Source organism: Mustela nigripes, chromosome 7 (assembly GCF_022355385.1).
Source record: "Mustela nigripes isolate SB6536 chromosome 7, MUSNIG.SB6536, whole genome shotgun sequence".
Classification (NCBI taxonomy): domain Eukaryota; kingdom Metazoa; phylum Chordata; class Mammalia; order Carnivora; family Mustelidae; genus Mustela; species Mustela nigripes.
This window is the reverse complement of record NC_081563.1, coordinates 76,696,890-76,710,361: the sequence shown is the minus strand read 5'-3', so window position 1 is coordinate 76,710,361 and position 13,472 is coordinate 76,696,890. Positions and strand designations below refer to the sequence as shown.

The 13,472-nt window shown below is 39.1% G+C and overlaps 1 protein-coding gene across 3 annotated transcripts in view; it reads right to left on the bottom strand.

Moving 5' to 3' along the window:
* PLEKHH2 (pleckstrin homology, MyTH4 and FERM domain containing H2) overlaps window positions 1–13,472 on the bottom strand; it is a 120,617-nt gene continuing 107,145 nt past the window's right edge. For all 3 annotated transcript variants that reach the window (XM_059406208.1, XM_059406209.1, XM_059406210.1), the window contains 5 exons: window positions 9,813–9,958; window positions 8,558–8,687; window positions 6,036–6,122; window positions 3,075–3,212; window positions 1–2,107 (listed from right to left, as the gene is read on the bottom strand). In XM_059406208.1, coding sequence (XP_059262191.1) covers window positions 1,922–2,107; window positions 3,075–3,212; window positions 6,036–6,122; window positions 8,558–8,687; window positions 9,813–9,958 — 687 coding nt within the window. In that variant the 3' untranslated portion in view covers window positions 1–1,921. The remainder of the gene's footprint in view (window positions 2,108–3,074; window positions 3,213–6,035; window positions 6,123–8,557; window positions 8,688–9,812; window positions 9,959–13,472) is intronic.

The following is a 13,472-nucleotide window of genomic DNA, read 5'->3' as shown; positions in this document are numbered from 1 at the left end:
TGGGTTTTGTAAATCATTTATTATGATTGAAAGGGAAGAAAATGATAGGAGACAAATATTACAATTAAACATGGAACATTATTCTCTTCTAACCAATCATAATAACATACTTTGAATTTTTTAAATGGCTATATAAGCAATTTCCCAGAAAATAAAATTTTCACATCATCAGTTACAGAAAATTGATTTCTTTCCATCAAAATATTTTATCTCTGTTCTATCAAAAATAAATGCCAAGTATAAGGTACCACCATGTGAGCTAAGCCTTCACTACTTGCTCCAATTAGAAGATCTGGAGGGGTGTGTGCTTACCAGATGGTGAACTAACTACTGCCTGAGAATAAAGCCCGCACACATATGTAAGCTGTGCCATGCCTCTGGCTCACCAGCTCGTGATTATTGAACAGTTTTCTGGGAACCAAGAAACTCTGTTGTATCCCAGCTTAAAAACTCCCAAGAGTCATCCCAAACTGGTAGCCAGTTTATTCTCAAAAAACCAACCTGCTTTTGCAGTGAGTAGTTGTGGCTCAAAGGATTTAGAGGAAACAGTAAATGGAGATCTACTTCTATGAGGTTTTTTTGACCTTTTTTTGTCATTGCCAATAAAGCCAAATCTTAGCTGAGCACTGGACTTCTTGGCTCTGCCCTTTCTAAGGATGCTAATATGAGATGGGATTATTTTCAAAAGGCTTAGTGTGACAACAGTACATTGCCATAGGGTGAAAGCAGCAAAGAAGAAAATATGAAGGCTCTGCCAACAAATTAATTCAGCAGCTAATATTTTTTTTCAAATTGGTTAAAAAAGTACCACACACAAAGTGATAAATACATGTGCAAAAAATAAATACAAAATTTCTATACATAAATAAAATTAAGTATACTCATGATTACTATTGCAATTAAACAGTTTTACAATATAATTTTCATGTCTTATCACAGTTTCATTTTTATCATGAATACTAACTACTTTGTTTTGACACATACTGGAATGAACTGCCCACTTATGTAACCTAGCAAAGTAGTACATTTCTAGACTTTCTCAACTAAAATTCTACCTCCTTCAACAGAAGATTTCTCTTTTCCTTTAAAAAATATTTTGAGAATTTATGTTAAAACTATAACGAAAAAGGCCTATGGGAGGGCACAATGGAAGAATTGTCTTTGCTTTCAAAGATATTATTTAATAAAGTAAGGTCAAGATGACCCAGCACCAAATGCAATGAAATGTGGGCAATATTCCAGTGAACTCGGGCTCTCCAGTAATAGCCAAGGAATGTGGGGAATCACTGTCTTGTTTTGAACTTTACACTCCAGGGATCTGAAAAGGTGACAGAGTATACTTTCTAATACCGCACAGGAGGTTCTGGTTACTTACTCCCATTTTCTCACCATGACTCACAGTGCTGGGTTTACTGCACTTGCTCTAAAAATGTACCCCGAAACAGCCTCCTGCAGCTGTTTCTAACACTGTATGCTCTACTTCTTTCCAGACCCATATCATTAATTAAGCACACATTTAATTACAGTACTTGATTTTTTGGCAGTGAGCATTTCCAAATAATCAACTGGTTTGCCAAATAAGAGTTTGGAATCTCCCTTTGCCAGAACATTTTTTTTTTTAAGACAGAAAAAAACGACATCTTGTAAGATATATCTGCTGGCAAGGCACAAAGGAGGTGGGAAAAAAATGACTGAATTTTAACCCATGTAGTCTAAGAGAAAATCAGCGTGTGGGCAAATTTTGTGTTTATGTTTTGTTAGTCACGTGACTATTTAAGAATCAAATGAAAGACACCCACATATTTTAAAAGTTTGGAATACCAGTGTGTGGGTGCCATGCCACCAGGTATAAATGAACTTATTTGCAGCTAATGCAGCCATTGCCCAGAGGACAGGAGTGAATGTTCAGGCTCCCGAGCTTTCAAAGTAAAGTGGGTCCTTTAGTCGGTCTGCTACTTGACAGAAGGGGCTGGCTTCCCATCGCCCTGGCTTCTGGTCCCCGTGTCTGGGCTGAGAGCAGCGCTGGAGCAGAGAGGTGGTGAAATGTTGCCTTTTGCTGATGGAAGTTGTTTATGTAACTGGCGATCAAAAGAGTGATTTCAAGAATCTAAAACAAGAAAAATAGAACTGTTAGTGCTCCAGAGAAGTTCCAAAAGAGTAAGGGGCTGGCCACAGGTGGTCTCCATTTGCAAGTGCCCAGGCTTCCAGAAATCCCTTCTCTCAAGATCAGTGAAGTGCTTACATGTTCAGCACATCAAGGCACTGACATATTTTTTGGCTGCTTCAACCAAAAAAAAAAAAAAGAATGAGTCTTAAAAAACAATCAAATTTAGTGGCAATATTAAAAAATGTGATGATAGTGCAAGTCTATTGATTATTTTAAAGCCACATCTGTGTATAAATGAATTAAGAAGTCTACTGCATCGTATCAATTTTTTTATTTAAATAAAGTTCTAAGTATGTCTCAGTGTTCAGTGCTTACTGGCTAACTGCCTTCACTTGAATGTCTGCCATTTGAAAAAAGTTGCCGGCTCTAAAAAAAAAGTAGTCTTTTTTGGTTGACAATTTTAAGACAAAGTTTTAGGAAACTCAGTTTCTCATTCTTTTTATTAAAGCTGGAAATACATACTAAAATGTAGCCCTTGTGTTTATGGTTTTTGCTTACAGACATTAAAACTAAGAACAAGTAACATCTTAATTATAAAACCTTACTCTTCTCACTAAGAAGTCTATAACATGAATTATCCCATGTAAATAAGATAATATGTATAGAGCACCTGACAACAACTTACATGAAGACCACTTACTTTGAACTTCTGTATACCAGGCACTGGGCTAAAGGATTTAACAATTGCAGCATTTAATTCTTAAGCCAAAAAAAAGTAGGTAGCATCATATAATTTTTTAGGTGAAGAAACCAAAGCTTAGCAAGATGAGGTAAGCCAGAATTTGGATCTAGAATTGTTTGATTATAAGTAAATCTGTTTTCCCATCTGCAACTTAGTTTTTGCACATTCATGTTTTAACATGGAAAAAACTAGTATAAAAAAGTTAGTAGAAAGTCTTCTACTCACCTTGGGTTTTGCCATGGCAAAAAGTAACTTCTCTGTTGGTTTGTCCTTTGAATGTGTATTGTTAATTACTATCATAAAATCATCTTGATGACCTCCAAAGGTCATTAGACTCTTGTACACATAGCTGACTATTAACCTCTTCAAAGAGAAGAAAAAGTTAATATCATATACTTCTCCTTTCAAAGAAAGATGAGAAATGATTAATAACATTTCCACTAAAATGCTGATATTAATGAAACTAATGTAACATTATGGGCTATCTATACTTCGCTAAAAAAGAAAAATGCTGTTATTAATTATATATAATAAAAATTATTTTCTAATATAAAATCTTATGATTCAAAATAGTAATATACTAGTTTTATGTAGCCACATCTGTGTAGCCACATTTACCTTTGTAATTAGAATACAGTTTGACTCTGATACTAATAACTCACTGTGGAAAAATACAAAAAGAAAATACAAAAAGAAAATAAAAAGCACCCATATCCCGGCATCCAGTGGAAAATCCCTGTTAATACTTTGTATGTGCCCTTTAAAATTTCTCTCCATATGTATCTATATTAGGTTGAACCATATGAAACTGATACTTTTTAAGGTAAAAAATGGTCAAATATTGGCAAATCCATATGGTTCATCTTGATATACAGATTTTAATATAAACAGAAATAGTATCATGTATATTGTTTAGGATTCCACTTCTTTTTATTTTTTTAAAAGATTTTATTTATTTATTTTACAGAGAGAGATCACAAGTAGACAGAGAAGCAGGCAGAGAGAGGAAGGGAAGCAGGCTCCCCGCTGAGCAGAGAGCCTGATGCGGGACTCAATCCCAGGACCCTGAGATCATGACCTGAGCCGAAGGCAGTGGCTTAACCCCCTGAGCCACCCAGGCACCCTCCACTTCTTTTTAAATGTAATAACGAATCATGAATATCTTTTCATGACAACAGATGTCCTTGTATAACATCATTTTAAGTGATATGATAGATAATCCTTTATTTAACCAATCTCCTATTGCAGGAGATTTAAATCATTTTTTATTTGTTACTATCTTAAATAATACTTCAGTGCATATTTTTTGATACATTTCATAATACCCAAACCTAATTATTTCTTTAGTTATACATCTCAATAACCAGAATTGCTACCTGAAAAAAGTAAGGACTATTTTGAGAATATTTCTAACCTCTCTGGAAAAGTTACACCCAGTTACATTCCCAGCACTGCAGTCTTGCTGACACTAGATACAATCACTCTTTTAAATCTCTGCCAACCTGACTAGTGAAAAGTAGAATCTCACTGTTTTAAATTGAATGTATTTGATTACTAGCGAAATTAACATTTAAAAATACATTTGTATTTCTTCTTTGAAGAGCTTGGCTCATTCATCTACTGGTATGTTTATCATTTCCTTATCGTTTCGTAAGGATATTAACCCTTTGCCGTATGTGCTGCAAATATTTTTCCCTTTCTGTAGCTAAAACAATTTTAAAAAATCAAGAAATGTAAAGCCTATAGGTAAAGGAATCAATCTACATATCTAAGGATTTGCTGGCAAGACTGTGAGCAGGCAATTCCAGAACTGAACCCCCACAAGCTGCAGCTGACCAGTGTCCACCTCCTGGCCTCGATGTCCATCCCCCAGGATCTAGGAAACTGGCCTACTTACTTAAGGTAACTCAATACTGGTCTACAATTTTTTTTTTTTTTAAGATTTTGTTTATTTATTTGAGAGAGAGAGAGAGAGATCACAAGTAGGCAGAGAGTCAGGCAGAGAGAGGGGGAAGCAGGCTCCCTGCCAAGCAGACAGCCCCATGTGGGGCTTGATCCCAGGACCCTGAGATCATGACCTGAGCTGAAGGCAGAGGCTTAACCCACTGAGCCACCCAGGTGCCCCTGGTCTACAATTTTTTGTTGACTTTAGGTCACTGATTTTATAAACTATCTTCAAGTTACCCATTCAAGAACTAAAAAGCATTCAGGAAATATAAAGCCCTTCAAAAAGATTCTTTTTTTTTAAAGCAATTATAAAGAGAGACTACTGTAACACTAAAGAATAGTTTGGTTTCCAAGAAATTCTTGGTGATCCCTGACTATAGCCGGGCATAGAAGAGCCCTTTACACCTACCAGGAGAATTGAACAATTCCTGTCTGCCGGGTTTAAAAACAAAAGAAAGAACATATGAAATAGGATAGAAAGTAAAGCAAATTTCAGATGGATATATAAACCTGGAGAAAGCTGTTTGACTTCAAGTTTAATCATGTAAAAAGCTCTAAAATACCACATACGTACAAGTGAACTGGTAAGTAATATTACAGAAAGTTACAGAAATTGTCACAGAAGTGTTAGGGACACCGAACTTAAACTTTGGTAAATACAGTTTCTACATTAATGTTATCTTCAAGACTTTCCTTTTACACAGGAAGCAATCTTCCTAACAGGATAAATGAAGAGTTGGTTTGCAAATTCATCTGTGTTTGGAGAGTCTGGGAAGCTGAGTTGGTTAAGCGTCCGACTTTTGGTTTTGGCTCAGGTCTTGATCTCAGTGTCATGACACTGAGCCTCGAATTGGGCTCCGCGCTGAGCTCAGAGTATCCCTGCAACTCTCTCTCTCCCTCTCCCTTTGGCCCCCGCCCCCCCACCACGCACACTCTCTCTCTTTCTAAAATAAACAGACAAACAAATGGGTAAAATCTTAAAAAAAAAAAAAAAAAAACCTCAAAAAACCAAAAACAAATACAACTGCGGTTGCCGTTAAGTCATGGTATCTTAATATTTTCTTCATAACACACTATAAAACCTGTCTGGTCTTGTTTTAAAAGATTAAATTACAATCGCAGTTGCGTTTGTAAAATGACTATTCGATACACAGCATTAGGAAACATGTTATCTGTGGATGAGAAAAATCCTATGAAGAGAGTGGATGGTACCCCGAGCAGTGTGAAACTTCATCTTACCATGGAGTTGTACTCTAAGAGGCTTAAACCATCCTCATGGATCGCCAGCCACGTGAAAGTGCTCCCAAGTGCCGATGGAGTTACAGGCTGTGAAGAGGAGCAAATACACCATATCATAAACTCTAAGCAAAATCACAGAAAACATTTTTCCGTCAAAATGCAATGCCACATTTACAACAACAATTTCATATTAAAAATCTCTTTGGGGTGGAGGAAAAAAAGAAGGAAATAAAACTTGGGGTGAAACAATCTTTCTTGGGGCGGAGGCAGTATCACGTAATGGAAAGAGCAGTGAATCTGTTACCAGGAGATGTGGGCCTGATGTCCAGATCTGACATTTATTAGCTGTGCATTTGGACAAGTTACCTGAGGCTCAATGTTCTCATCTTTAGCATGGGGACAACAATGTTTAATTTTATTTTTCTTTTACTTTAAGAGGCTGATAGTTGATAAACTAGTAGGGTTTCTACGGTGACCAAAATCCTAATGAAACAAAAAACGCCGATGTATTTTCTAAGGTGCATGTAGTGCTTTACATTGGTGAAGGGTTAGGATTACAAATCCACACTTTTTTGAAAGTTTATTAAATCTGATATTCAATGACTAATAACAATAGAATAAAAAGAAAATATGAAACTGTGTGATGAATGTAAATTTCCCCTAAATTTCCTATGGTAAAAAAGCAATGAAATTATATTAATAAAGAGGATCTCACCACGAACCTCCAATTAAAACCCATGAATGTTTTTGAGCATTTTACAATGACTGCTTAACAATAACAGAATTGAACAAGAACCAAAATTCTAACAAAAACTTAACTACTTCTCTTAAACCTTATAAAAGAAGTTGAGACTACAGGGGCACCTGGGCAGCTCAGTCAGTTAAGTGTCTGCCTCTGGGTCAGGTCCTGATCTCAGGGTCCTGGGATTGGCCCGCACTGGGCTCCCTGCTCAGCGGGGAGTCTGCTTCTCCCTCTGCTCTATGCCTCATTCCCCGATGATGGATGGTGCTGAGGGTAGCATAAAAATGTGAATGTACTTAATGGCATAGAAATGTACACTTAAAAATGGTTAAAATGGTATATTTGATGTTATATATATTTATCTCCCCTCAAAGGGATGTTGTTAAGCAAGGAGATGTCTTCATAGCAAAAAGGAAGAAAAGTGAGCAAAGAAAAGATGCTTCTCATATAAAATGCAAATGCTACATATTATTTAGTAATATTTCTGTGCTAAAAGCACTGAACATATGATCAAAGATGGATATTTAATATTTCTTCCAATGCTGAAATCAGAATTAAAATTCATTGCAAAATGCTGCTCCACAGTTCAAATCTAGTTGTTATATTTTTAGAAGACCTATGTTCAACTCCTTGCCAATATATTAATTTTAGAGACGTTTAAGCGTACTGATGTTAATGCCCACTTACTTAGTATACAGCTTCCAGGGCCAGAAGCAAATCATTTCTTACCTTTCAATGGTACAGTCACTCATGGAAGCCAGGATAGCCTAGAGTTTACGCTTCCAGTCCAAACTGGAAGCCATACGATAGCCTAGAGTTTACGCTTCCAGTCCAAACAATCATGCATAGATGACGAGACTGAGGTCCAAGGAGGCTAACTCACGTGCCCAAAGTGGCACAGTGATTCAGCAAACATTTATTCAGTGATACTTATGTGCAAAGCCTAACGGTGAGCACGAGAGGAGGATTTCAGGGTCAGTGAGACCTGTGTACCACCTATTAGTGAGGACCACTCAAAACGTGTATCCCTTATTAGTGAGGACAGACCAAGCGTGCGCACAGATCAAACACAAGACCACAAGCCTTTCAGGAGCCTGAGAGAGTATAAAGTGACATGGTTCAGTAGGAAGAAGCAGAATTTAAAAGTACAGTTCTTTCTGGGGTCCTGGGCTGCCCCCCTGCCCCACTGCCAGCAGGATCCACCTCTCCTTCCTCAGTGTCCCCACAGTGCTCCGTCCCTGTCCCTCTTAACCCTGTTCACCCATAGTGCTTGTTTTCCAACCTGTTGTAACACGGGACTGTGAGTTCCTAGAAGTTTGGGTATAACCCATCTGAAATCATGGGCCTCTGGATCACTAGGTACATAATGTTTGGCAAACAGAAGTCACTAAATACTAAATACTTGAGCAAACGAGTGACAGAGTGAAGGACAAGTAGGTGAGAGGCTGCCTGGCTGAAGAGTAGAAAGGTGGTTGCCTTCAGTCTGCTGGTGAGCCTATGGAGTGTGAGTGACTTACGTGAGGGGCTGGGGACCAGGGACGGGGCAGGGAAGGTAGTGGGGCAGAGGGCACAGATGGAGAAGCTGCTGACTCCCCTGCCCTTCTTAGGGTCCCTTCATTGTTTTCTTTCCATGGTTGGGAATTTCCTTACTCCCTTTTTGGAAGCCAAATCTATTACACTTGGGGGGGACTGTGGTCACTGTTTGGCTTCACTGAACTGAAGAGAGTCAACTACACATGAGGAGGTTTTCATTCAGCATCTCCCTCCCGTCCTTTCTTACTTTTGCAAGAAACAACTTGGCTCCAAAGAATGGCCACTTCCTGGCTACTGTCAAATAAATGCGCACACAGTCAGCAACGCTGTGTCCCCGGAGAGCCATCCATCTGGTTGACAGTCGCTGGCAGAGCTGCCTAAGAAGAGAACAAAAACATCAGCAGTGTATTGGCCTCCCAGGGCAAAGCTCTGCTTGAGCCAATCGCAGGCATGACCGGGACACCCAGGCGTCACCCAGGAGGCACAGTTATTTTGTGGTTCCCATCTCGCCACTGTTCCACCCCTTGTCCTTTCAACTGAATTCTCATACTATTAGGGCTCTCAGCATGACTTACGTTCCCCCCCTTCCCCGCCCCCAGTCAGGCAAAGTTAAAAATTTTCTGCTACACTAACATCAAACCTTAGAGTAAATTAGACTACAAAGGTAACTTCTCATGGTAATAACTTTCATTTTAAAAGAAAAGTACAGAACATTGAGACCAAAGAATGGATCCTCAACGGTGGTCTCAACGGTGGAATTTTAGATGCTGCCACTCCCTGGCTTGGAGAGATGCTGGCTGTGGGGAAGATGCCTTAAATAAATCACATGGCAACCTCTTACTCTACATAAACCAAGACTGATCTTAAATGTTTCCATTTTGGAAAACTCACGGTGAATTGGATTTGCCTCTATTTCTCGGTTGAATCAGCTTATCTTTATATATTCTCTAAAACCAAAATTCTAAACCAGTTGAATTTAATTAAAAATTTATATTAAAAAAATGGAATACCCTAAGAGATAAAATGTTTTGGTACACTTCATAAAATTATAAACGCAGTACTGGCCATTTCCCCCTTTTTTATTAGAAGGGTTAATTTGGGCAAGAATGAATGAGATCAAATGAAAAGGAGATCTTCTTAATTAAGGTAAAAACTTTTTCCTTAAAAATACTTTAAAAATAGACTCTCAAGTTTCTAGGCCCATCTTAAATGAAAAGATCTATAACCTCTTGGGATTCAACAGCATTAAAAAAATCTTAAGAAAACTCTCATGTAAAAGAATTTTCATCTTGGGTCGCCTGGGTGGCTTAGTGGGTTAAGCCGCTGCCTTCAGCTCAGGTCATGATCTCAGGGTCCTGGGATCGAGTCCCGCATGGGGCTCTCTGCTCACCAGGGAGCCTGCTTCCTCCTCTCTCTGCCTGCCTCTCTGCCTACTTGTGATCTCTCTCTGTCAAATAAATAAATAAAATCTTAAAAAAAAAAAATCACGAGTAGTTGCTTACCTTAACTGCTCTTCAGAAGAGCCGTCTCTGTATCTTTTAGGATAAAATTTTTCTATGACTTGTTTTAGAGTTTGATTTGTTTTGCACTGATTAGTAACATGCCCTGCTGGAGTTGAAAAGGGCCTTTCAAAATCTCCGATCTCCACCTAATTGGAAATCCAAAGAGAAAATACAGGCTATTGAAGAGTTTTAAAAAATTGGGTTTATTCTTCTAAACATTCTTTATATTATATAAATCTATTTGTCTTGATTGAGTGATTATGGAATTTATAATCATATATAAGTATAATTGGTAAGATCTAAATGGCATTTGAATTCTAATTTTGAAAAAAAAATCTGTAATTCAAACATTTCCACTCCATTTCTATGCAAACCACTCTTAGTTAATGCTGTCATCTAGTAGCATTTCCTAATGGTCACTAATATTATTGCCCATAATGGTAGAGGGCAATTTCTCATTTTTAAGATACTATTTTAATCAATAATAACAAGGCAAAATGGAGGCTAAAAATAAAAGACAAAAAATATTTTTAAGCTATGAGAAATCTTAAAAAGTATTATTTACACTTCCTAAGGGTCTCTATTGAATATAATGGAGTAAGAGCTATATTCTCATTACTTTCCTCCTAGATTTTCTGCATAAATCATTCTGTATCCATCCCCTTATTCTGTTATTCTGGGAATAGAGCCGTCTATTCCTCTTTCTCCCTGAATGAAAGAATGTTCAATCATTACCTCTATTAGCGAGGCTAAACAGATGCCATTCTCTACCGACCCATCCATCTCTCCATCCACTCATCCATCCACTCATTCATCCAAACCTATGATGAGTCTCCATTACGCGTCAGGCGTTATAGTAGGTGAGGTGAGATTAAAAAACAACAACAACAAAAACAGCTGAGCACAGTTTCTACCTTCATGGAGTTTGTGGTCTAGTAGAGGAGACTGAACTTGTTTATACTTCTAATGACTTGTGTCATGTGCCTTACACTGGGTACCAAAGAGGGCTCCAGGAGGGAGATGGAATGGGGCCTTCAGATGACTATCCTACTGAACATTCAGATCCTCATGCATAGCACTCCCCAACAAGCAGATGGAGGGATCCTTCCAGACTTGGCGGGGTCTCCATCTTAAGAGAGCCCTCTGCCTCCAGGTAAGCTGTTAGCACAACCAGCCTCTGAGACTCTGACCTCTGTTGCTTCTCTTTTCTAGCTCTTAATCTGACCCACTGCGGTCTAAATTCCTCATCTGAACCTTATCCTTATAGTGTGTTCTAGCTATCTAGGTCTCTGACCCAGTTTCTTTCTTGTTGGTTTCTTGGCTTGGCCCTGCTATTCAGCTCTCATCCTCATCTCCTACCTCCTTCCCTAATTTACTCACACCAAATACAAGCTGTTCATCTACTGTTTAAACATACTAAAATCCCCCCCCCCCCCCCCCGAGCAAGCTTTTTACTGTCCTCACCGACCACCAGGTCATACTCAGTACAGGTACCTGTGAAACCTAAAAGCAAAATGTCACCCCCAGGAAGATGGGAATTGGACAAACAATCGTTACAAAAATTGGCCATTCGGGGCAACATTTCCTCTTAAGGAACCTTATAGTGGACTTTGCAAGCTCAGCGTCCCCTCTCTGGCACCTGGCATACCGTGTGGCTTAGAATGAGCACATACATGTTTGCAGAATAACAGAAAAGCAGCTCAGGGGATTCCCAATATGACTCACATCAACATTACGCCCTACCAGACACTATGTACAATGATTCACGGTTAGCTCCAAGAATTTCCCAAGATGGAGAATATCGACAAGGACCTACAGAAATTCAAATCTACAACAGGAATAACTTTTCTTCTACAGATCTCAGATGAGTACATTTCATTTGTCTTCACAGAGAGTACTCTAAGGAAAAGGGAAAGTGGTATTACCTAAATTTCCTTTCATGGATGGAGAAATTATACTCTTTAGTTAGTAACATATTCAGAATTTTCTAGGTATACATATAGTCTTACCTCTCCACTCCTTCCTCTAAAACATGTTAGAAGTCTATGTCTCCAAAGTATATTATAATTTTTCTTGGAGAAACTTCCTGACAAAATTAAAAGTTGAAACAAGAAGACCAACTTAAATTTTAGCAAAAATGAGAGTGGCTTTAACAGAGACTCTGTGATTTTAGAGGATAGGGACAAGAATGACAAGTGATAGGAAATTATACCTAATCCTAACACCAAGAAAATATATGGCCTATTTTTCTTTTCTTCAGCTTTTCATTACTTGCAAAAAAAGAGGACCCTTAGCGTAGCACAGATGCTTTAAATTTTGGATGAACATAAACTTGTTACAAAAGTGAACTAAACAATCAACTACTCATTCATCCAGTGGAGAATGGATGACATGTAAGGCACTGTGCTAGGTACAAAGATTAACAGGGACAGCCCTTTCCCTCAGGGAGTCTACAGTCAGTGGTACAAAGCCAAAACAAATCAATAATAATAAGACAGTGAGGTAAAGACAGTACTGGGCAGGACAGGACGAAACCCCCACGACTTCAGGAAGGTTTCCTGGAATAAGTGACACCCAAGATGAGAATGAAAGGTTACACTGAAATTAACAAGTGAAGGAATGGGGATAGAGATGTTCCAGGGCGGAGCACACAAACAGGTAAACCTAAGAGGTAAGAATAAGTGAGCCGAATGCAAGTCAGGAAATTGTGCAGGGAACCACCGTTTATGCTTTGTTGGAGCATAAATGTCAAGGCAGGGAATATTAACAGATGATGCGGGAGAGGTAGGCAGAATCTAGAGATGGATGTCCTTCTGTGTAAATGAGGGCAGGAGAGAGCTAGCTAGAGACATGTGTTTGCTAGATATCCACCCCAGTTCTTAGTGTTGCCACACAAATTACCATGGCACAGCTTCCAGGCTGAGGCCTTAAGAAGATGGCAGCCTCCGGGGCACCTTGGTGGCTCAGTGGGTTAGCCTCTGCCTTCAGCTCAAGTCATGATCTCAGGGTCTGGGATCGAGTCCCACATTGGGCTTTCTGCTGAGCCGAGAGCCTGCTCCCCACCCCCCACCCCACCTTCTGCTCTGCCTGCTTGTGATCTCTTTCTCTCTGTCAAATAAAAAAAAAAAAAATCCTAGAAAAAAAAAAAAAAAAAAAAATGAAAAGGAAAGGAAAAAGAAAATGGCAGCCTCCATTCCTTGTCTCTCTTTTGGGACATTGCTCTGCCATCCAACCACCATTCTGTGAGGAAGCACACACAGCCCCATGAAGAAGCTATATGCGGGTGTTGTTGCCTACAGCTCCAGGAGAAGTCCCAGCTAATAGCTGGCATCAGACACCCACTGTGTACGTGGACGAGTCTTCGTTCACATGGGTGGACTCCAGCCTGCAGCCACAGAGTTGCAGCTGGCCTTCGAGTTAGGCAAGCTGGTGCCATATGCAGCACAGACAAGCTGTCCTTACTCATCTCTGCCCAAACTAGTATTTTAAGTGACAGAGTCTTGGAGTTATTGCTTATGTGGCAGTAGATAACTGAAATGATCTCTCTAGCATCTGGGTGGAGGACAAATCTGTAGGGGACCAGGCCAGAGAAAGGATCACGAGTCAGAAGTCTGCCGCAGGAGGGCTGGTAGGACATGATGGTGGTCCAAACCACAGCAA